The sequence below is a fragment of the Nycticebus coucang genome, chromosome 8 (genome assembly GCF_027406575.1).
Source record: "Nycticebus coucang isolate mNycCou1 chromosome 8, mNycCou1.pri, whole genome shotgun sequence".
NCBI classification, from domain to species: domain Eukaryota; kingdom Metazoa; phylum Chordata; class Mammalia; order Primates; family Lorisidae; genus Nycticebus; species Nycticebus coucang.
Window position 1 is genome coordinate 36,738,698 of NC_069787.1, and position 25,189 is coordinate 36,763,886.

General features: G+C 43.5%; 1 protein-coding gene across 13 annotated transcripts in view; it reads left to right on the forward strand.

The window, feature by feature from the left end:
* The window catches only part of CADPS (calcium dependent secretion activator), a 499,139-nt gene that overhangs the window by 285,873 nt on the left and 188,077 nt on the right, over positions 1-25,189 (forward strand). For all 13 annotated transcript variants that reach the window (XM_053599820.1, XM_053599828.1, XM_053599822.1 and 10 more), the window contains exons 7-8: positions 15,215-15,326; positions 22,053-22,192. In XM_053599820.1, the coding sequence (XP_053455795.1) occupies positions 15,215-15,326; positions 22,053-22,192 (252 nt within the window). The remainder of the gene's footprint in view (positions 1-15,214; positions 15,327-22,052; positions 22,193-25,189) is intronic.

A 25,189-nucleotide genomic window follows, 5' to 3' on the forward strand; every position in this document is an offset into this window, starting at 1 on the left:
AGGAGAGGTTTTAAAGACACAACTTGTGGAACATTTTATTGCCCTTTTTTAGACCTTTACCTGTATTACAGCCGTATTTTCTCAGATGATGGTGGCATACCCATGTCAAGTTAAATGTGGTGATACTACTGAAAAACTGTGTTCTTTATATCACCAGCAAAGAGAGAATCTCCACTGGTAAAGCATTCAGGTTTTTAATTCTTCAGCCAATGAGTGAAGAAGGGGAACTTGGGCTCTAAAAGTACTTTCTTCTTGAGCAAACGGAGATGAAGGACTTTTTAAAAGTTAGATATGGGGGCTCAGCGCCTATAGCTCAAGCAGCTAAGGCACCAACCACATATACCAGAGCTGGTGGGCTTGAATCCAGCCCAGGCTGCCAAACAATGACAACTGCAACCAAAAAATAGCTGGGCATTATGGTGGGCACCTGTAGTCTTAGCTAATCAGGAGGCTGAGGCAAGAGAATTGCTTAATTCCAGGAGTTGAAGGTTGCTGTGAGTTGTGACACCACAGCACTCCACCTGGGGCAATAGCTTGAGGCTCTGTCTAAAAAAAAAAACAGATATGGGACATGTGTGTGGGCATGTACAGGGTAGAGTTTCAGATGTACAGATATAGTTCACATGCATGCTGCTTCATATATCACATGTACAGAAAATGGCAGCATTTCTCACGTAGAGTGATTTTTCATATTATGGTAATAATAATTTAATGAGTTAAAGGTAACTAGCAGTCGATCGCCCTGGTATGCACCAGATATGTACAGATCTGGACCTCTGGCATCTGTCAGGAGGTCATGTGGCTATTTGTAGCATTTGGACCACCTGGTGTCCTTGAACAACTGTGCTTCTAGATAATGAAACTAAAGAAAAAATGTTAAAAGAAAGAAAGAAAATAGAAGGGGAAAAAAACTGCCAGAGTTTTTCTTATCTGCTTTGTCCAGGTGTCTCAATGATAAAATTCTCCATAGCTGAAATTCATTATTTCTCAAGAACAACTCTCTGGCTCCAGGTTGGGCCCGTACCATACACCTGGCCTCCAGAACAATTTCCTCAATGCTTTAAGACAACATCTCTGCCCTCACTGAAGGGCATTTGGCCAGCTGGCCTCATTCTTCATTTCCCTTTGAGACTCCTGGCATTCATAGCCGTTCTTCAGTAGTTTCTCAGAAATGTTGAACAGAGAAAATAAAGATCAAACCCACAAGCCAGCTTGCCTGAGGAAAGAGACAAGCATGGCTCACTACAGTGTCCTCAGGGACCCCTCTCTGTGGGATGATGGGCACCCAGCCCATGAGAGCAGTCAACCCTCTCCCCAGTGCAAACCAACAACAGTTTCCATAATCCCCTCTGTCAAAGGCCTCTTGGGAGGGGATCTGGCTGCTTGGAGGGCAGCCAAAGCCCTGAATGGCCGTGTCTGAATCCCATAAGAGTTGTCTCTATGTGACCACCACAACTTAGGTCCTGACTCAGACAGAGCACAGATGCTGGGAGTACTGAAGTTGGCTTTGTGGTTATTGGTTCCATGTGGGAGGCTCAGTTGGGAGTGCCTTTGATGTGGTTAGGGCTTCCCCTGGAAACACTTGACCGCTAGTGGTTTGAGAGACATTGGCTGCCTGCCTTAGCCCTGGGAAGTGTTGACATGCTTGCTCATTAGGGAACCTAGAAAGGGCCTGTGGCAGCCTTAGCCAGCACAAGTCGGCACCAGTCCAGTTCTCACACTATGCGTAGACTCTGTCTCATTTGGCACTGGCAAAACAGGAAGGTCATTTTCAACCCAGCAAAGCCATTGGGCAGGTGTTTATCAAGTGACTGCCACAGACTTTATATGTTATGCAAGGACAATAAATGCATCTGGGCTCTACATGATCTAATATTCTAACTGAAGACTCCAGACTGCTCTACAAGACATAAGGTAGAAACAGAATGATATGATTAAGTATCAGATTAGGGGGGCTGTATCAGTTAGCTACTGCTATGTAACAAAACACCCCAAAACACAATGACTTAAAACTGTGGTTGTTTATTCTTATTCATTCCTATGCAAATTTTTGGAGGTCCGCTGATCCATGCTAGACTCAGCTGGGTAGCTTCAGGCTATGGGTCTGGCTGGCCTTGGCTCCTCACCAGGTTGGGCCCAGGTCTGCTCCTCGTGGTTCATTCTGAGATCCAGCCTTAGGGGACAGCAGCTACTTGGAGGAATCTTTGCTCATTACAAAGGCATGGGAGAGCTAGCCCAACCACTCTGGAACATTTCAAACCTGTGCTTACATCACATTTGCTCATGTCCCACTGACCAGAAAAAGTCAAGCTACTGACTCAGTCTGTTTTCTGAGGTTGCTTTTTAACAATACCTGAAACTAGGTAAGTTATTTGGAAAAAGAAGTTTATTTATTATAGTTATAAAGGCTGAGGAATCCCAGGTCAAAGGGTTGTATTTGGTGAGGGCCTTCTTGCAGAGTCCCAAGGTGGCACAGGGCATCACCTGGTGAGGGAGCGGAGATGCTAGCTGGAGTCTCTCTTTCTCTTCTTAGAAAGCCACAGATAGCATCATCCCTGTTAATAACCCATTCACCCCATTAATACAATAATGAATTACCTCTTAAAAGACCCATCTCTCAATACTGCCACATTGGGGGTTAAAGTTCAATCTGAGTTTTAGAAGTGACAAATATTCAAACCATAGCCTAAGTGACAAATATTCAAACCAAAACATAGAAGTGGTCACGTGGATAAACCCATCGTAAGTGGGGCAGGAAGAAAACTCTTCTCTTGGAGAAGACAGGAGAGAGTGAATCTCACTGAACAAGCATCTGACCTATGTCCCAGGGTCAGGGAAGGCCAGTGCAGGAGAGGAAGTGTTCCAGACCCTGAGAGAAAGAAGTCAGAGAAGTGAGAACAAGTCCTTTTGCCATCACTGCCAAAAATGTCAAACCCAAATTCAATTCCCAACTTTATTTTTCTAAGAATGAGAAAACACAGAAGCCATTGCTCAGATGATTGGGAAACATTTGCAAGGTCAGCTCGTATCTTGATGTTTGATTCTAGTTTGGCATTTGGTCGAGACTGTACGTGTCTTTGAGGTGTCACTGAATAATTATCACTACACTCTTTATAGGAGGCTTGCTGACAGTCAGGCTGGGAAGCATTTTGTAATGTAATTCTTTTTTGTTTTTCTTCATTTTTGCAAAATTTTATTGCACCAGTGGGAATGTATACCAATGGGAATATGCCAATATGAATATACCACTAAGGTGGGTCCCAAAACTAGAGGGATAAAATGTGTATTACTTACCAAGAGCTTATGATACAGGGTGGGAGGCAGAGAATTAGCCAATAACTACTGATATGGTTATCATGGAATAATTTATACTGGAATGTATATGAGCCATGTAGTGACCTACATAGGTCACTATAATAGTTTTGAGATAGACTGTGTTATGGTCCATTACTTCACTTCCAAGAAACACAGTTGACAGCATCCTTTCTAATCCACCCACATAAGTTTCAACTTGCTTGGCTTATTGGTGTTGCTGGGAGGGCTTCATTTGTTTCCATCCAGGAAGATTTTATGTTTCTTGATTTGTGTGTGTCTCAAAACTTTCATAATGATCCATGTACTATAGATAGAATAAAACATGGCACTGGATAATAGAAGGAAGAATATGAGTGCAAGGATAATGCCTGATAAAACAGGCTCGATATCATAAGAGATATGAGCTTAAATAGATGCAAGAAGAGGAAATCTCACTTCATCAGGGAATCATGGAAACTGGTTCATAACGCTGGATAAAAATAGAGAGAGAGACAAATACGGTGAACGGCCTGAGGTAGCAAAAGGCATCCAGGCTGGATAATGCCAGATGTTCTTAGAGATTACAGTACTCAGTTGGATTGGAGGACAGAATACATGTTGAGAAAAAGAAGAGGTGGAGGGAATTAAAAATAGGAAACATTAATATTTGTTATGAACATGTAATACTTGGGCCATTGTGTATAGAAATTTACAAAAATTGTGTCAGTTGCCTTTACAATTATACTAGCAAGATGGGTATTATCGTCATCAAGGTGAAGAAACTGAGACCCAGTTGATTTAGATCAAACAGAAAGTAAGTAGGAATTTGAAATCACACATATAGGATTCTTTTTGATACAATGTATTCCATCATAGAAAAGTCAGATGAGACTGAAACATTAAATTATCTCTTTTGAAGCATCATCTTGGGGTTCATTTGGTTTATGCCCTCCATGAAACTGATGGGAATTCAAAGGTATTTGCAATACACTTTGTAATTCCTCTGGTCTTGCTAACTGTAGCCTGAGTTTTGTATATCCCTGAGCTTTCTGACAGCTACAAAGTGTCCTGAGGAAGATTCAAGTTTTAAAGACACAGTTAGACATAGAATAATTCCCTGTTATTCATGGGAATTACAGGTTGCGACTATAATAACCAGCTCAAGTTACAAAAGTGATTATAGGAAAACACCCAATGTTGGAAATTAAATAGGAGTTGGTTGGTTGAGTCACAGAGAGGAGAAAATGAAGGAATGCTTTCCCTGCAACCTTGTGAGAGCCCCTTGTTTTGTCTGCCATGAAGTGAACAATTTATTTTCTCTGAAGATCCATAGGAACTCAAAATAAACAAATGATGAGAGGAAGGCAACTAAGTGATGGAGGTGCAGAAGAGCCCTAGATGGGAGAGACAGAGCCATCATTACCAGTGACAAACACCTCGCCTCCTTTCACAGCAAGGGAGCTCCCCGGGCCATGCTGTGTGCTCCATGTTAGAGAAGGCAGCACTGCCATTCAGGTCAGCTGACGTGCTGTCATCGCCATGATTTAGCCACTGAGAGTTCTTCCTCACAGTACCCTGTTGTTTAGCTTCAACCTTGGAAAATTTAGCTTTTCCTGTTGACCACCTCTGTATTTCCCTAAGAGTCAACCTTCCATGAATAACACAATCTAAGTTCTCATGGCTGGATAAGATCTCCAAATATCCAGGCTAGTGTGGACTTCTGGTTCCTAGTCCTGCAGGCAAAGAATTTGGAAGTTGTCGTTCTTGTCCTCACCACAAGGTGAAAAGCCAATCAGACTGAAAAGTAGCATCTCAAGATCTTTCTGAGTGAAGGTTGCAGGGCACACGGCTATCTCCTAAGGAGGAGACAGAGAGAAAGACAGATGCTGAGAATTACAGTGTGCTGGGGCAGGAGCTAGAGCAGACATTGCTGCTGCAGCCGTGCTAGCTTCTTTTTCTTCAGGATATCCACAAAAATTTGCTTTCAATGGAAATTAGAAAGCATACTAAAAGACAAAGTAAACACCATTTAAAGAGAGAGAGCAGTCGTCAGAACAAGACTCACAAAGGGCAGAGACATTGGAGTCATCAGACCAGGAATTTATAAAAAATGACTAATATGCTAAGAGCTCTAGTGGGAAAAAGTGGAAGGTGAAATAGAAAAGAAAAATGAAAAGGAAATGCTAGAAATCAAATACTCTTGTCTTTAGAACAAAAAAATATTAGCTGCTTCCCCCATTACACAGATTAAACAGAGACTCTGCAAGGACTTGGCCAGGGTGACACAGCTGGTGAAGAATGAGGCCTGACATGCAGGCCTCCCGTATATGCACAAAGTGTCGTGTATCTTGGTCCCTCTCGCTGTGACTCAGTGGGAACTCACTGACTGGGGCCTCTGCCCTTAGCACTGAACTAAACACAAATACAGCAGTAAGCACCATGGCCTTGCTCTCGGGAAGTTTTTCTCGCTACCTCTTTACCTATACCAAAGAATGTCCATGGATAATCAAACATTGTTAACTTTCACTTTCAACTTGAATCTCATCTCCACAGATTTATGTGTATAGAGGAATTCACAATTCCATGAATTCATTTCTTCAGCAAGTGCCTGTTGAGTGTGCCCGTGTGTGAGTCGCCATGTTAGAGACCGGGGACACAGCAAGGGAGGAAACAGATGCAGATCCCTGCCCTTGGAGAGCTGACTTTGTAACCAAAGGAAACAAAGGAATACATTCTACAGGAGATAAATGCTTCTTAGTGATTTCCCAAGGCCACCCTATTTAAATATTCCCCCAGCCACCCCTTCCTGATACTTCCAACCTCCTTTTCCTACCTTTTTTCTTCCAGAGCCCTAATCAGATTTGTGCCGTAAGTAGGAAGTATCAAAGATTTGGGATGAGGTGGATGTCGGGCAAAGAAGAGAAAACAAGAATGATGTCTGGGTGGCTGGCAGTTCCTGTGACTAAGCCAGGAGAGCTGTAAGGAACAGATGTAAGGTGGAAAAGTTCAAACTGAGGTTTGGACACATTTGATTTCAGACTCCCGGAGTGGAGAGGTAGCTCTGAAATGTCAAGGAGGCAAACCAAAGCCTTCACCTCTCCACCTCCCAGATGGCCCGATTTCTGCAAAGCAGATGCTTTACTTGTGTAGATGAGAGGTAGCTTAGCTTTTCTAGTACATTAAGGCCCCAGCTCCCAGCCTACCAATGAGTTTGCATGAGACACACTGCGATGGTTCAATTGATCGGCTTGCAGTAGAATATCCTGCAGTCTACCTAAAAGGCAGGCCAAAGGATTTTAATGCCGTTGTCTCCAGGCAATTAGTAACTTTCCCTCTTAGCAACAGGACCACGGCACTTTCATTCCTTGAAATGACACTTCTTTCTTGTTAAAGCCTACAGTTAATTTTATAAACCGCACCAATTTAACACCCAGCTCACATGAGCCGTATACCTTGAATAAATGCAAATCCAGTCTCCAAGACGTGAATTATGGCCTTATGCTGAGAGTCACCATGGCAACTAATGACATCACCCCCACCCCAGCACCAACCTGCACAAACTCTAATTCTCCGAGGGTCCTTATTTGCCCAATGTGGATGTGTTCCTGGCTTACTCACACAGGCATTTTGTAAATATCACTGTTGTCAAAGGTTTGCAGTGGATGTTTACTGTCATTTTGGGAGGTATATTCCCTATGTGGCAAACGTTGACTTTTTTTGTTCATGGGGGGAAAATTCTAATGAAAATTACTGTGTGTATTTGATTAGCAACATTTGTTGATAACATATGGTCTGAAGAGGCTTCACAAATAAGAAGCTTTAAATAGTAAACAGAGATGTGACTGCGATCGCGCAGATGCTCCCCGAACCCTCAGTACGAGGTTGCTTTGCCCATAGATTTCCCTCCACCCTACCCCACCCCCACACAGACCCCTCTCCCTCGTTTTCTCCCCCACATCAAAGTATTTACTTTCAAAGCAACAGCACTGTGGAATGGATTTTGAGAAATAACGTGCTATGACTTTAAAAGTCATCTCCACTCTCCCCCCAAGTATGAATTATCTGCTACTCGTGTTGATTGTTTGATACTAATAATGATGTGGTGTGACCAGATGCATCAGCTGCAGTGGATTTGGAGCAGCATTTGGGCACCACGTGTCTGAAATGCTGGGATCCACAAGCCCAAATTTTCTATTAAACCCAAGAGGGCTGCTAAGAGCTTCATGAAGAATTTGGAGCAGCAAATTGGATCTCCATGGGGTGAGCTGTCCTTGTAAGTGCATGTTGACCGTTTAACTCTGTGAATATGCTGGGTGAGCATGCTTCTAACGTGCTGTTGAAATTAAAAGTATTTCCATGGGGTGGAGTCAGCAGTTTCAGCCAGGCATGGCCCATGGGCCATGTTTACCAACCCGGAGTTGCAATTCCAAAATGAAGCCTTCCATTATTTGGTGCTTTTTATATGTCAGATATTGAGTTAAACACTGAATATTCAATAGTTAATCTCCTACACAGCCTTCTGTTGAGGACCTTTTCCTCTCTAGTTGGTACTTTTTTTTTTTTTTTTTTTAAGAGAAAGGGATTTCACCACATTTCCCAGACTGGATTTGAACTCTTGGGCTCAAGCGATCCTCTCAAGTAGCTGGGGTTACAGGTATACCCACCATACCTGGCTGGGGGGTGATACTATTCTCATCCCTATTTTACAGATGTGAGAGTTAAGACTCACTCTCAAGCCTTTTAAGTGTTACCGTGTCTGCACATGGGCTCTCCCCAAATAGAATATAATATCCATGAAGGCAGAACTTATATCTCACTCACATTTGGACTCCTGGCAGCACCTAACACAGTGACTTGCACGTGGCGGACATTCAGGAAGTGTTTTCTAAATGAAGTAGTAAAATTTGGAGCATTATCCAAAGCCACGTAGGGCTTGTAGGTTAGTCATTTGGGCTGTCCATCTATTTATTCCTCAGCTCTTGCAAAAAACGACTTGGTTTGGAAGAGACACGTGTCTCTCCATATTTGGAGGTGCCCCTGTGGGTGACTGCATTTCTACAGTCTGTGCTTATGTGATTGTGGATGGAAAGACCAAAAGTAATAACAGCTAATTTTATATCTTAGTGGCACTTGCTATTATTATACCACTAGCAACCACATTGCTGCCAGCCCTTGGTTAAACATTCCTTGACCTTCAAGGATCAGCGCCTTGTAAACTCATATGCTGAGTTTTCCCTGCATGCTGCCAGCTGCTGAGAGTACTTCAGAGAGTTGCTCCTAAAAGACACCTAATCCTCAAGGAAATAAAACTGTCATTAAAGGAGCCTGTGACACACTTTTAGTTGTTGCCTGGGTCATCTTTCTGCAAGCCCCTGAATCTGGTGACAGGGTTATTCAGAATTTTTCACTCCTTCCTTGTTATTAAACAAATATTTATTGTGCTCTACACCCTGTGCTAGGTAGAAGAGACTTTTTTTTTTTTTTTGCAGTTTTTTTGGTGGGGGCCAGATATGAACCCGTCACCTCCAGTATATGGGGCTGGCGCCCTACTCCTTTGAGACACAGGCGCTGCCCCCAAAGAGACTTTAAAAAAAAAAAAGTAAAGCCCACCCGGTTTACTGCTTTGAGGTCAGAAATTCTAAGGTCAAAGCCTGGGTCTATGATAACCTGAGATTCTGGCCCAGTTACTTAACCTCCCCAAACCCTAGTTTCTCTATTTATGAAGTGGGGATATGGCCGGGTGCAATATGCCTAGAATCCTAGCACTCTAGGAGGCAAAGCTGGGAGGATCCCTTGGGCTCAAGAGTTAGAGACCAGCCTGAGCAACAGTGAGGCCCTGTCTGCACTAAAAACAGTACAGGGCATGGTGGTGGGCACCTGTAGTTCCGGCTCCTTACGAGGCTGAGGCAGGACAGTCACTTGAGCCCAGGAGTTTGAGGTTACAGAGAGTTATGATCATGTCACTGCATTCTACTCCGGGTGACAGAATGAGATTCTATCTCAAAAATAAAGAAATACAAATAATAACATAATACGTCTTGCAGAGCCATCAGAAAAATTAAATGAGATAATCCACAAAAAGCACTAAGCCCAGGGCCAGGCAATCAAGAAACATTCCATAAATAGTGGCTATTTTTAAGGTTTTTGTAAGCTGACCACAGTGCAAGAACATTGGTAGAAATGATGGGATCACAAGAAAAGGGACGCTTAACCATTTCACTTTATCTACCTTGTGTTCAGAGAAGAGTTAGTCAGTTAACCTTTTCAAACCTCTGCTTGCAATAAATATCACCAGCCTTGGTCTTTTTGAATCCAAGTGCAATTGTTATTTCAGTTCAAGAAAACTTTCAGGAAGAGGAATTCATCTTAAAAGCCACAGGCAATTGCACAGCAAGGGAAAAGCAACAGGCAGAGGAAAATGCGACCATGAGGAATAGACTCGTTTATGGACATGTGGCCCCACCAAAAAGCCAAGTGCTTTTGATGCTCCTTTCACTGGCTAATTTGTCTGTCTGGGATGTAGTGCTCTGTGAAGCCTTCTGAACATGTGAAATACATCCAAAGTTAGAAGCCAGAGTCAGCACAAGTTCAAGCTGTCTTCAAACAGGACTTTCCCTCTGAGTTAGAGGTAACTTAAGTTAACTGGATCAACAGACAAAGGAGTGAGCTGGTGGGGAGAGTGGAGGAGGCAATTTGGTGGCAGGGTTAAGAGTTTGGATTGCAGAGTCACCCTGCCATTCACTGACACAGGACATAGCCTCTCGAGTCTCAGTTTCTCCATCTGTAACTCAGGAGGTGACACTTTTCACTTTTAGGTATTTCACAGGATGGCCAAGAGGCCTGAAAAAGATACTTGCACACACGACTATGTACCACTTAGGATAGTAGTTCTAAACCTTCCTAACCTTCCTAATGCTGTATTAGGAACTTTAATACAGTTCCTCATGCTGTGGTGACCCCCAACCATAAAATGATTTTCGTTGCTACTTCATAACTATCATTTTGCTATTGTTATGAATCGTCATGTAAATATCTGATATGCAGGATGTATTTTCATTGTTACAAAGGGGTTGTGACCCACAGGTCGAGAACTGCTGACTTAAGCGATAGTAATTTGTGCCTAACCCATAGTAATCTGAATAAATATTAGCTAATTTTATATAAACATAGCCAGGTCTCTCCCTGGCTATAAAAAAGACAAAGACAAAGAGGGGACATTTTCTTGACTTTTTTTCTAAAAGGGAAAGGGAGATAGGGAAGGGTGTTGATAATTAAACCTTGATTCTCCTAAGGGTAGGCTACATCGGCAGAAAGGAGCCAGGAGCAGTTGTCACAGACTCCAATGACTGTAAAGGGCAAAAGGTTCATGTCCACAGCAGTGGCAGCTCACATCCACTGCACGGCCCCCCTTAGCCAAGGCTAAGTGGAATGGGGTGGCATTAGATCAGAGCCAGCTTGGTGACATGTGACCTGTGCTCAAGAGGGACCCAGGCTGCCATCTCAAAATTCTTAATAATTTTATCTTGGAACTTGTGTATGTAAGTGAAGTCCCAAGGGAAAATGGAGCATGCATCTGAGCAGAAGAAATATTCAGGAAAAGAAAATCACTTTATATTTTAGTACTTTCTAAAAAAAATACAATCCGGGAGCAATATTTATTAATTAAACTGTGTCTTATAGTGTACAAAGAGGCTAATGAACAACAAAAGTATAACTGACCTTAAAATCCTCAGTGAGCCTGAAGCTTCACATCTTCTTCAGAAATCTGCAGTGTGCTCCAAGCAACGAGGCAGGGCCTGTGGCACGCAGGCTCCTGGAGCAGCACCTGTAGACTGCAGGATAGGAGACCAATAGGTTCCTCAAAGCAAAAGATTCCTGTCTCCTTTGGAAGTGCCATTGTCCCTAATCCCCATTATCTTTGTTTGTCTCCTGTGATCCTAGGAAACCCACTCTGAGGAAAATTGCCCCAATGATGACTGCAAAGATTAAAGCTTTCAAGAACAGATTCTCCCCACAATAAACTGAAGACTTGGTGTAGAGATGGAATTTGGGAGTCTGGAATAGTTTAGTACTCTTAATGGCCTTTTTCCCCTGCTTTTTGTAAAAGGAGCCCTGCATTTTTACTTTGCAATGGACTCTGAAAATTACCCAGCCAGTCCTGATCAGACTGGAGAGCTTCTCTTTTTTGTCTGCTCTACTAGGTCAGGTTATCGTTTTGGAACCTGATGGTTACCTTGGGATTTGGTAGTGACCTAACAACTTGAAGTAAGCCAGAGGTCATGGTAGGAAGTCAAAAGCACAGCTGCGGGCCTGCTGGAGAGGAAAAGCTACTTGGTGTCTAAGTAGACAAGGGTTGTTGGGGCAGCCTCCCATGCTTTACATTCCATCCAGCTGATGTATTCTCAGACACATCACTTCCCCGCAGTCTGAGTCATGTTACAGGTCTTCTGAGCTGAGCATCTTTGGGTAGCAACAGGGATTCAGCCAGGATGAGGTTGATACCCACTGAGCAAGCCAGGAAATCCCTACAAACTAGCCCCAGGACTGTGTCATGGGGATGCAGGTACCCCCATAGCCCCAAGCTCCAGTTCTCTTTGCAGTAGAGCATTGAAGTTTGTTATTTCAGAATTCTTGGTTTCTAGCAGAAATCTTTCTCATCCCCAAGACCAAGTATGATGAATGGATGAAGAAATTAATAGCACAATTACTCATGAATAACAAATTGATGGACATGTTCTTTGCCAGTATTGCTGATCACTGGTAATGCTTGTGACTGATCATTATGACTCTCATAGCAGGGAGCTATAATGTGGAGATCAGAGACTTGGGTTCTAGTCCAGTTTGGTCACAATTCAGTGGAACAAAGCAGGCACTATCTTGAGTTTCTCCTCAGTTTTCTCACTTGTGAAATGGCAGCAATAATAACTGTTTCATTGTTTACTATTGTAGTAGAAAGGGTATTGTCCATCTTCCTTCCTTTTCACAGGGTAAGATAACTTAGAAGGTGCTTGATAAATACTTGGATGGGTGACACAAAGGATCCAAACGTACAGCTAGCTGGGAGGAAATTCTAGCGGCTCTCCAGTGCTATGGGGGGCAGTTGGTTATTGTATATTTTCACATAGGTAGAAGAGAGGATTTTGGATTTTTCCAACACAAAAAGTGATAAATATTTGAAGTGATGGATATGCAAAAAATCCTGACTTGCCCTTTACACATTGTATGTCTGTACAAAAACAGCACTTTTTACCTCACAAGTACGTGCAATTATTGTGTGCCAATGAAGCATGAAATAAATAAATAAATAAAATAAAATAGATCACTATTGCTAGAATACATCTCCTTCCTTCAGGAAGGGAAGGTGACCAAAATGTGTGGGGTTGTCATCCTATTGCAAAGCTGCAGCTATTTAGTCTTTACAACTACTCTGAGAGATGAGCTTATTTTATAGCTGAGGAAGAAAACACCAGGACCAAGGTGTCCCTAGCCTAGGTGCTTGCTGCAAATGGTGCCCAGATAGCAGTTTCTGTTTGCACCTCAAACATTTTGCTGCTGCTGTGTTGGAAACTTGTCACTCTTGGTCCTGTCTCCTGGCCTCGCCCATCTCTATTGTGACTGCTGAGCTTTCTTTATGGTTTTCATGCATTAGATCCCTGGATCTGGGTTCCCTCTCATCTAATCATTCTGGTGCCCTCTGGTCACCTCCCACCAGATTCCCTGTGTCTGTGAGTTTGATTAATGGGTTTTATGTGATTGGATGTGCAACAGTGAGACTAGAGGCAGGTTTTTGTAATTTGCAAAAGAATACAAGCAGCTGGCAAATACAGGGTGAATCATGAAAGCTCTTGAGTTGTCAAAGACATGCCCACAAAAGCGACAATGAGAAAATAGGCCAGAATAAAAGGTGAATTGTGACACTCGGTGCTGACGAGGATGCCCTATGGTCTGCATCCTCTTTCCCAGATGGTAGGACAGTCACTGCCATGTGGAAAGCATTTGGACAATGGATATCTCAAATCTTGAAAGTACTCATTGGTGAGCACAGTTCCTACAACACTTTAAAAGCTCTACATATTTGTTGATGAATGAAGAAGTGATCTCCCATCTAGGTCTCTGTCCAAGGGAATAACCAGAAATGAAATACAAAATGAATGACCAACCCAATTTCAATAACAGAACAATAGTTAGATAAATTATTATGCTTACGTAAGATGTAACATTATGGAGTCCTTAGAAATCCTATTTTGATGAGTATTTTACAATGTGAAAATTGGTCATTCTATAAAGTAAATTGAAAAATTCTAGCCAGGCCTGGTGGCTCACGCCTATAGTCATAACACTCTGAGAGGCCAAGATGGGTGGATTGCTTGAGCTCAGGAGTTCAAGACCAGCCTGAGCAAAAGCGAGACCCCATCTTTAAAAATAACCTGGCATTATAGCAGCCATTTTAGTCCCAGCTACTTGGGAGGCTGAGGCAAAAGGATCACTTGACCCCAAGAATTTGAGGTTGCTGTGAGCTTTCATGCCATGGCACTCTACCAAGGGTGACAAAGTGAGACTCTGTCTAAAAAAAAAAAGGAAAGAAAAATTCTTTATACAAAATTGTATCTATGTTGCTTCCTAGTTCTGTAAAAGAGTGTATATTTGGCATCATTTGTTTATTCAACAAATGTTTATTATATAGCTTCTGTGTCAAGCAGTGTGCTAAGTTCTAAGTATTACAACACAGAAAAAACACACACAGTCCCTATGCTCAGGGAACTTACAGAATATTAAGGGATTCTGCTATTAAACAATCACAACACTCAATATTTACAAATCCAATGATTGCTAGGATGCAAAATTAAATACTATACCAATATTAGCGTTTAATATTAGAACCCAATTTAGACTGAGAGATCAAGGGCCATGTCCTCTGGGAAAGTGGCATTTAAGCTGAGCCCTGAAGAGGTAGCCCAGTGAAGGGTTCTGTAGGAGAAACATCGCCAACAGAGGGACCGTGCATGCAACAGGCCTGAGGTGGAGAGTCAAGGGGCCCAGGAGACTAGAGGAGATGAGTTTGAGGGGTCTAGCTCACCTCCCAAGTACAATGGAACAGGGGGCACGTTTGGGGTGGGGCCAAATGCAATCCAGTTAACACTTCCAGAAGATCACTCTAAGTACAGGTACAAAATGGATGGAGGAGAATTCTCTGTAAGAATAATGATGAGTGAGTGAAGCAGGCACATCTGCGGGCCACATCAGAGGCTCCCGTGAGCCACACTTGGCACTCTCCCCAGATGCTAGGTAAGCCAGGCTCCCCTCTGCAGAGAACTAGGACTAGACACTCACAAACCATGAGCAGGACATGGCCTTTCCCACATTCTCCTCCTCTGCCTTCTAATCTCTCTTGACTCTGGCAGGGTGGAGCTCCACTCATCCCCTTACTCAGCTCATTGTTGAATGCCAGAGGGAAGGGGGCTGCCCTGCTCCCCACCGCTACTGCTGACTTTTCGTTTTAAACTTAGGCATTGGCTTGAACTAAATGAAGCCCCATCCCAAACTCTAGAACTATAATTTCCAAGAACTAGGGCTATTCAAGATACAATGAAATAATAGTGGTTGCCCTGATTAGTTGGTAGGTACAGCAAATACATGGGAGAAAGTTCTCACCAACTTGATTTCATGCTAATTCCAAGTGATTCCTTATAGTGCTCTGTGAAGACCCTGTGGCAACTTTCTGAGCATCTGTCTTGCATTTGCCTAACAAGTTAATTAACACTTTTCGTTACTCTGGCAGCTCTGGAGGAGACGGAGGAAGATGTGACAGCCAGTGCTGTCTCAGCTTAACCCTGAATTCACCTGACCCGGGAAGAAGAGAATAACTTAGCATTTGTCAGGACAGGCGCGTCTACACTGACCTCTCTGATTCTGTCTGCAGGTGGGGCACCCAGGGTGACTTCTCCACGACCCATGCCCTGCCGGCTGTGAAGGTGAAGCTGTTCACAGAGAGCACAGGTGTCCTGGCCTTGGAGGACAAGGAGCTCGGGCGGGTAAGCACTGCCTGTCACAAGGGGACTCGAACTGACTCCAGAGGGTGGCTGTCCCCAGCTGGGCCCCCAGTGCATGGGCCACCAAGAGGCCAGCTTTGGGGGTTAAATCCCGGGCTCTACTCTATATTAGCCGTGTGACCTTGAGCCAGTCCCTCAACCTCTCTGAGCCTCAGCTTTTCTTCCATAATCCTAAGATAATAAGATTTTGCACTGTAGAAGGTAGAGCAGGGGTCAGCACCATCAGACCTAAACATTCTCTGTGGCAAAGATTTGTTACCTTTATCATCTTAGAGTGAAATCCTTAGATGATTTAACTGCCCAACCAACTTACAATGTCAAAGCCAACACAATGACATAAAAGAGAAACAAAAGGAAATTAATTAATAGTAAAAACTTTCGAAGTGTAAATACTCAAAGAGCTAAAGAAACAGTGCTTTGCTTGCTCACATGTGGAGAGTCACCAGGAAGGTGACAACCGAAACCTCTATGGTGGAATATGGAGGTGTGCTAGGTTGGGGACTCCTAAGCCCAACGGTCAGTTAACTGATTTACTGAAGGGGTGAAGTTCCCTTGACTTCCCTGGAAACATACCAAAAATATTTTGCTTTTAAATGTAAGAAGGAGTTAGGATTTAGACTCAGTGCATTATAAACAGGGTTTGTTCTGCCTCAGAGGGGCTGCAGGACACTCCTCACTGGGGAGGATGATCTGACTCCTTGCAGGAGGCTTCACACCCCTGGCTCTACCATTCAGTGCCAACGGAGACCACCAAGTGTTTTGTCAATGAAAATGTCCTCAAAATTTCCAAACACCCTTGAGCGGTGTGTCACGGGCCCCCTTGACAACCACTGAAATGACAGAGGGATTTTGTCTTTTGTCTCAGCCATTGGTTCTGTACACGCAGCCGGTACTCTTTTCAGAATTTGGATTGTCACTTGCTTCATTTGTTTCCGTGGCCCCACACCGCTTATGGTAAAGTCTGAACTCTTTGGCAGGGCCCACGCCACCCGTGGGATCCGGCTTCTGCCCACCGGTTCCCCTCCACCTGCTACACACTCATCCCGTCCACTGTACCCCCAGCATTGTTGGCCAAGCTTTAGTCCTTCAAACAAAAGAATTCTTTCTCTCCTCCAGGGGCTTTCTATCTGCCTGGAGTCTTCTCTTCAGACATGTAATACCTTCTGTGCATAAGTGCCACCTCCTTGGAGAGACCTCTCCGGATGGCCCGTCCTCCTTCACTCACTAGCTCAACCCCGGCCCTAGCCCTGTTCACATCCTCTACTGAGCTTATCACCAACACAACAAAGAGACAGAGAACTGACAGAAATCGTGGCTTGTCTCCACAACTGGACTGTAAAAGCTCTGTGGGGAAAGAAACCTAAGCTATGTAATATTTTGTTCACTACTTTATGCCCAGAGCCCAGCCCATAGAGTTGTAATAGCACGTAACTGTTTGAACACGTAATCCTTCCTCAAAGATGTGTAATCCTAGCCAGGCCACTTCTCTGACCCTCTGATGTATCCGCTATTAAATAATAAGCGACCACCCCCAGATAAGCACCCGGGCATACATAACCTAACAGTGCCAGCCAGAATTCACTTTCTGTGAGTTCTTTTTTCGCATTTTTTTTCTTTCCCTCTTTCTCTCAGTCTGGCTCTCATCTACATGGAATCATAGTACTATGGATCATAGTACTAGGCTATGATCCTATTCCATTCCATAGGATATGGAATCATAGTACTAGGGCATCAACTACACATGGGAAAAATAAAAAGTAAATAAGGTAAACAGCAAAAACAAAAACAGTACCCCTCCCAGAATAGGGAGGAGAAGCATAAAAGAAAAGGTTTAGCTGTTTTCTTTAAGACATGAGTTAGTCATTTCTGTTCCTAGGGAAGACACAGAGTAGAGAAAGTAACCCATTTTTTGTTTTTTTCTCAAATTTTTCTTTTTCTGAGAAGGTGCATGTCAAGAATCATAAGAGTCTCAGAGACCCAACATATTCGTGTGAGAAGAGATGAGCATGACTGACCAGTCCAGGAATGCTCCAGCTGGATCCACAAACGGGCTTCCCAGGAGCCCAGATGCCCTGGAAATCATTTGCAAATACCTAGGGGGCTGGGAAGGGCTACATGCGTTTTCCTGGACTGGCCAGGCCCAAGTATTCACCAGCTTCTCAAAACTGTTTCCACTCAGGGGCGGTGCCTGTGGTTCAAAGAAGTAGGGCCCTGGGCCCCTATACTAGAGGTGGCAGGTTCAAACCCAGCCCTAGCCAAAAACTGCAAAAAAAAAACAAACAACTTTTTCCACTCAGGAAAGTTAACCCACTGGGCTATTCAAATCCTTTGTTTTTTAAAGGATAAAATTCATACTCACAGAAGGCAGAAGACTTTCCCAGAGCCACCCAGGCAGTCAGGGGCCCACGTGTCAGGTGTCACTGGCCAGGCCACTGTCATGCGTAGCCCCTAGGGGCCCCTTCGCCACCACACACTGAGGCAGACACAGTCAGGGCCTCTTTTGTGCCCATGGCATACTGCTGTCCAGAGGGTTCAGCCACCTGCCAGGAATGATACCGACTCCTCTGTGGAGCAATTGTCACCACACTAAATTGTCCCTAGGCAAAAATAAAACCCTGAGCTCGGGTGAAGCCTGAGCTGGCCTCAGCCCCACACAGACACTCATTTTGTAATGACTCATTCTTTGCTCCAGCCACATCATACCTTCCTCCAGACACTAGTTGTCTCTTCCTTGTGCCAATCAAACTTTCCACTAGCGGCAGCAGAGCCTCCCTGCCTGGCCCCGGTGCTGGCTGGGTGCCCTCTGCTGACAGCGTCAACACCGACAGCAGCTGGGTGACCCAACAGTGTGGTCTTTTTTGTGATAATGTGAGGCTGTTCCTTGGACCTCCACAAGAGAGTGTTTCTATGCCCTGATTCTTCCCAAGCTTAGCAGAGCCACATTCAAAATCCTGGTGTTACATTCATTCATTCAACCATTTTTTAGTCTGCTTCATTTGCCTTGTTTCATTTTTATTAACCTTTTTAATTAAAAAAATCCATGCACATTGTAAAAATAAATAAATAAAATGTGTAGATAGTGAAAGCCAATGCTCTCTTCTACCTTGTGCTGGTATCCCTTCCCTAACAAAAATTTTGTTTTGAATTTATGGTGTATCCTTCCCAAAATACATTGTGTATATTCAAGCATTGAAGTATAAGTATATGTGTATATATCCCTCTTTTTAAAAAATCACAGCTGGCTGAGTGCAGTGGCTGATGCCTATAATCCTAATACTGTGGGGGGCTGAGGCAGGAAGATTGCTTGAGCTCAGGAGTTCCAAAATAGCCTGAGCAAGAATGAGACCCCATCTCTACCACAAATAGAAAAGTTAACCAGGCATTATGGTGGGTGCCCATAGTCCCAGCTACTTGGGAGGCTGAGATAGGAGAATCATTTGAGCCCGGGAGTTTGTATAAGCTATGTGACTCCTTGGCACTCTAGCCTAGGCAATAAAGTGAGACTCTGTCTCAAGGAAAAAAAAAAAGCACAATGGAAAGTTACTGTAAATAAACTGCTCTACCTGCTGCTTGAAATATCAGTATGTTTGGAAGTTAATCTCTACCAGCCTTTTCTGGTCTATCATAGCTACATAGTACCCTATGATGTAGACATTTTATTTACCAAGTCTCTATTCATGGATTTTTAGATTGTTTCATCTTTGGTTATATAAACTCCTTCAGTGAATAGCCTGTATTTATTTCCTTGCATAGTGTGTAAAATTTCCCCCAAAATTTTATTTTGCTGACTAAAATTTGAAATGTGACAGATACTGCCAAACTGTCCCCTAAAGAGCATGTCCATCTGATACTTCCACACAAGGCGTAAGAGAGCACCTGTTTCCTTGCGCCCCTGTCAGTGCTGCAATATTATCAAATTTTCATTCATCAGATAGGATTGTGAGCAAACAGGAGTAAGGAGAGGCACAAATCCTTCCCTCACAAAGTATACTAGATGTAAAACACAGACATAAAACCAGAAGTTACAGTGCAATGCGGGAAGTGTTCTGTTAGAGAAAGGACAGCTGGGCAGGAAGTGCGCAGCAAGAAGGCCCAGCTGCATCTGAGCAGCAGGGCGGACACTTTCCCCAGGGATGCAGCAGGGGTGCAGAGAGAGAGAGAGGCTAAGCTGTGGAGGCCTGGGACAGGCCCTTCCTGTGTGTCCAGGCAACTAGGAGAAGCTGTGGCTGGCTGTGGGTCATGGGGGGCACATCAGCATCCCCACATCAAAGCACAGCACACTGGGGGTTGGCTGAGAAGCGGAAGTGCTGATCAGGAGCCTGCCATGTCCAGATGAGGTCCCTGGTCTACTCAAGGCTCACCAGAAGGACTCTAGTAATCCCGCAGGGCTGACGCATGCAAAGGAGCAGAGCCATGGGCCCGTCAGGGGCGTGGCAGCGTGGTGACAAAGATGGAAGCCAACTGCAGTCCTTTCATCTCTCCATCCACTCTGGAGAGACAGTCTCCCCAGGAGCAACCACAAGGCGGGAAGAAGCCTTTGTGGAGCGGCCAGTAATGAGCTGTGGCCATTTGTGACATGAATGGACACCATATTGCCAGTGGGAAACGTGCCCAGAATCCATATGGTGGGAGGCCTGTTAACGAGCTCCGGGCGCCCAGAGTGCCGCTCCTGCTTTGATTTTGCCAAATGAGCAGGAGCAGAAGGAAGCCAAGGGCCTTTGCGGCTGCTGTTCTGGTCCTGGCTGGGGTTTCTCTTACAGTCCCACCCCTTTCTGGTTTCCCAGCATATCAAACCCCTTCCTCACTCAGGGTCAGCTCCACTGGAGTCCAAACCACCCTCCTGTCCATCTCCCAGAGGGTCAGGTCTCATGATGTGGCATGTGATTCAGGGTGATATGTAAGATCAAGCAGTTCCTAGAGGGCAGGCAGATATCCCCGTGACCCAGAGACACCCTGACTCTCATTTACCTCCAGCCTCCATCCTACGACATGTTGCAGTTTGCCGGTGCCACTTAAGTGAATTTCTACATCTGATGACATATTTTTAACTAAATGGACCCTCACAAAATAAACAAATAGCCTAAGAAGTCAAAAAGCTCTGATACTAGTAATAGGAGACTGATGAACAACAAGAAAATGTTGGAGTTGATGCCTGACCGTCTAGTATCCGGAGATGAAAACAGTGCTGCCCTCATCAGACGGGGTGAGACATCAGTCCAGACATTTTGCAATTATTCAGACTACTTGAACTATAGATTTTCAGCCAATCTTATTAACAATGCAACTTGCTGTAAATATATGTGGTACCTTAAAATATTTAAAATATAGGTAACAGTAGTAAAGAACCACCACAATTAGCAAGGCATTTGAAAACAGCGTTTTTTAAGATCTTTAGCTCATCTTTTATTTGTCTGTATTTTATGATATATATAGTAAGGTAATATATTAACACAAAGTAAACATATATAATGTATAATAAAATGTCAAAAGGTCAGGCACAGAATCTGAAGACATGGGAAATCAGCACAAATGAGGCATGTCAAATTGATTTATTTTTTTTCTGCCTTAGCTTCCTACCTTTCTGAGAGGATTTCCCATAGGTGCACAAAAATGTCTAGCCTCTAAGCGAGGGCCATGCTTGCATGACGGATATAGCTGATACAGCTTCTAGAAGGCCAGAGAGTCCACCCCTGAGACTCTGAGCCCCTCCCAGCTCCCTCCAGAGGAGAAAGAAGCCTAGGCAAGGAGCCCGCCTTTCCTGCACCGGGAGAAAATAAATGCTTTGAAAACAACCAAAGCAGCGTGCAACAAACCAGGGCACACTGCCATCATAGAAGCAAATCTTAGCAAGCCCAGCTTTTGTTGTGCCTATATTTAGTTCATGTTCCCTTAGTTTAGGGGATTTTCCAAATATTTAATTCCTCCATGAGTGCATGTTCCTTGGATCCCATGTGGCTCCTGAGAACTCCATCATCATGAAATAGAAAATGAAGTTACATAAATGTTTAAGGTAACATAAAATGAGTTACCTACTTCTCACTTCACTCCCAGTGTCTGAGACAAGGAGAACTGAGGCAGAAGACTCAAGTCCAAGTGCCCTCTCTGAAGCACACCAGTGAGAGACATTTTCTAGGAGCTGATCCTTCTCCACACCATGTGCACCAGGGCGAGGTTGAGTGTTATCTGATAGGATTTCCAATCAGGTGAAACTGGGTTGAAAGGTGTGACTCTAAGCAGGTCCCTTCCCTTCTCTAAGCCTTACATTTCTCCTCATCTAAAAAGTACCCTTACATTTTCCTCTGTGGCCTTTAATTGATTTAAAATAGTAAAAGAAATCGTAAAGAATAGGGGGGAGAAAAGGTGGGATAGAAGGGCCCTGTAATACTGAAGCACGCGTCTGCCATTCACACAGCATGCCCCGTTCCGGGTTTCTTTAGGACCCTGAACTTTCGTAAAGTCAAAGCAGAACCACAGAATCATGATTTTTTTTCTTTTACAAAATTAGCCAGAAAGGGAGAGGAGGCGCAGGAGAGCGTATTTCTGTCCTTGGGCCTGGCAGCTCGTCTCCAGGCAGCCACAGCGCCTGGCGAAGCCTTGGCAGGGGACCTGCTCACATCACTCTACTGCTCAGCACTGAAGTTTCTAATGTATATAAACATAACAGTTCTTCTGTTTTCTGGCTAAGATGATTGTCTTTTTTCCCTACAGGTTATTCTCCATCCCACCCCAAACAGTCCCAAGCAGTCTGAGTGGCACAAGATGACGGTCTCCAAAAACTGCCCTGATCAAGATCTCAAAATCAAACTTGCTGTCCGAATGGATAAGCCTCAAAACATGAAGCATTCTGGGTAAGTGTTTCTTCACCAAATGTGATTTTGGATCCACATCCATTCATTTATCAAAACAAAAATAGAAACAAAGGGCCAGGCACAGTGGCTCATGCCTCTAATCCTAGGACTCTGGGAGGCCAAGGCAGGTTCAAGACCAGCCTGAGCGAGAGCGAGACCTCGTCTCTAACAAACAGCCAGGCATTATGGTGGTCATCTGTTGTTCCACCTACTTTAAGGCTGAGGTTTGAGGTTGCTGTGAGCTGTGATGCCACGGTACTGTACGGAGGATGATAAAGTGAGACTCCGTCTCAAAAATAAATAAATAAAAAATAAAAACAAAAACAAGATCTTCACAGAACTATCTGGAAAGAAATATAAAGGATTTACAAGAAAGCATTAAAATACTTGACCATGAAATTTAGTATAGGCCTCTTCAATTCTTATGATTACTATATTTGCATTTTTGCTGTCAAAGAAGAAGAATTTCTTCTCTTTCTCTGATAGGACTTCCAATACAGGTCAAAACCTATAAGAAGTATGTGAGGTGATTAACAGCCCCATCCATCAGTTGTGAGCAGTGGCCATAAGCCAACTTCAAATAATCAATTCACATTGAATCAGTTTTCACATTCAGTGCAGCATTTAAATGAATGGACAGTAAATAGAAAATTTGTGACCATCTTTACTTTATAAAGTCTTGACAAAAAATAACCAATTAAGTAATTTCGAGTAGAGCAAAAAGAATAGGTAAAAAAAGAAAAAATAATACAGATTTATTTTGCAGATTAAGCCAGTGATTGATACAGAAAATGTTTATTGACAACTGAATACATGTTAGGCTTGGCCTATTAAACTAAATCACTTGTACCAGCCCTGTTATCTCAAAAAATATGAGGACTGAGAGGAGTTGAGCTGCATAACTCTGAATAGTGGACCATTTGACCAGCTGAAAGGAATGCATTATTTCTCAAATATTCTACAGATACCCTTTGTCAACCTCCTATCATTCTGCTTAGCAGAACCTTTCTCTGGTTACTAGAAAGGTCTCATTAACTCTCTTTTGAATATGTGTAGGTTTGTCATAGGGTTTGCAGTGCTAAAACTGCCACTGAAAGTGAGAATTGGTTGTGTGTACTAGAGGTTTGGCAAATTAGGGCCACTCATTAAGACAGGTTTAAAGAGGTGTACGTAAGAAGTCCAGGAGCATGTGGCCAGGTCAGTAAGTGGACGTCCCAATGCTTAAGGAGACCACAGCATGCGCTGTCAGAGAGTAAAACACAGTACCCTCACGGTGGTGTCTCAGAGTGCCAGGAAACAAAGAAAGCCCAAGGTTCCAGGGAAAGGTAGATACTTACCAGTCAGGGTACCAGAGAGGCTCAGGTTTGAAGGGCTCCAGAGAAAGCAAAGGCCACCCGTGAGCTGCAGACTGGTTACCGAACTCAAGCTCTGGCTTGGATTTGGGGAATTGGCATTGCCTTGTGTTGGGCCCAAATTGTTCCAACTCAAGGTGGAATTATGGCAAAGTTTTTCTGTCTGGGGGCATGCAGAGGCCTTGGAGAAGTGAGCCAGGCCCTAAGTACATACTCAGTCCTTTGTCAACCATCCACAATGAAGCACAAATAGCTCTCTCTCGATTAAATTAGCTTATCTTATGAAATGTCTGCGGTCAATTTTTCCTCCTTCTTTTCACATTCTTGGCATACATGCATATTCCAAAAATATTAATGGGATATCTTTGTGGTACTTCTTCCCCTCAATGGTAAACATCCTAGTCTCAATGCCGAGGGGCTGAGAATTCTGTTAGATTCCTATAGTATACAGCAGCGGTTCTCAACCTGTGGGTCACAACCCACGGCAACTGTATTAAAGGGTTGTGGCATTACGAAGGTTGAGAACCACTGGTATACAGGCAGGGATGCTGCATCTTCAGCAAAATCCTGCCTCATGAGTACTCGGAAAATACTTGCTGAAGGAACCAGCACATGAGTGAGCGGGATGGAAGCAGAAAGAGAAAGGGGAAGGAAGAGGAGCAGGCAGAAAGAGAACAAAAATAGGAATGAAGGGATCTGTCCTCGAAACTGCTCTTTTATTTTTTTTTTCAACTGCTTTAAAAGGATCAGTTACCTCAACCCACATTGTGGGCCCCTCTGCAGCACTATTCTAGGAGTTTTACAGACACTCTCTCATTTATTCCCCACAACAACCACCTGACCTGGGTATTGTTTTGTCATTTCCCACATTCTTTTCATTTGTATTCGTGGAAATAGCACTGATTTGGATTCATTTGTAAAATCACCTTATTAATGCATTTCAGGCTACCTTGACCCTACAGGTGACAGAACCTGCTCACTTCTGGCAGGTTCCATAGCTATTTCATATAACTAGACTGCCATATGAAAATTAACCCTTCCAGGAAATACAGGAGAGCTTAAAATAGCTCTGAAAAGTAATCAATGGATGCCCTGATCACACCATCAGATTCAATGTGGCCTAAATCAGGGTGAGCAATCTTAATTCTATAAGGGGAATTCCAAGAAATTAAAAATGTTTATGGACTAAATTTTTCTTCACTTAGATTTAAAATAGCTTTGTTGAGCCCTCTCGTATGGGGAAAAGGGATAGAAATATCAGAGTAATGTCACAGCTTAAAGAGTGGGAGAGAGAAAGGAATTTTTAAGAAAACACAGCTGAAGTTTTAAATTGTATCCACTTTAATGTTTTTTGAAACATAAAAGGATCATCAGAATCACTGGGAATTGCCTGTTGGTGTACACAATGTTTTCTTGAATGAGCCACTGGGCCATTCAAAATAACTTTCCTTATGGAATAGAAAAACATCAATGAGAAAAGTCCACACTGCCTTTTGACCTTAAAACATTAATATCTGGACATCTTTATTTGAGAATTAGAAATTTCTAGGCAGCTAATTTTCATTGTTTACATCCATAGGATATTTTCAAGTTCAGAAAGTGCATTCATTTTATCCCTGACACAGCCTTAACCATTAGGTATTAT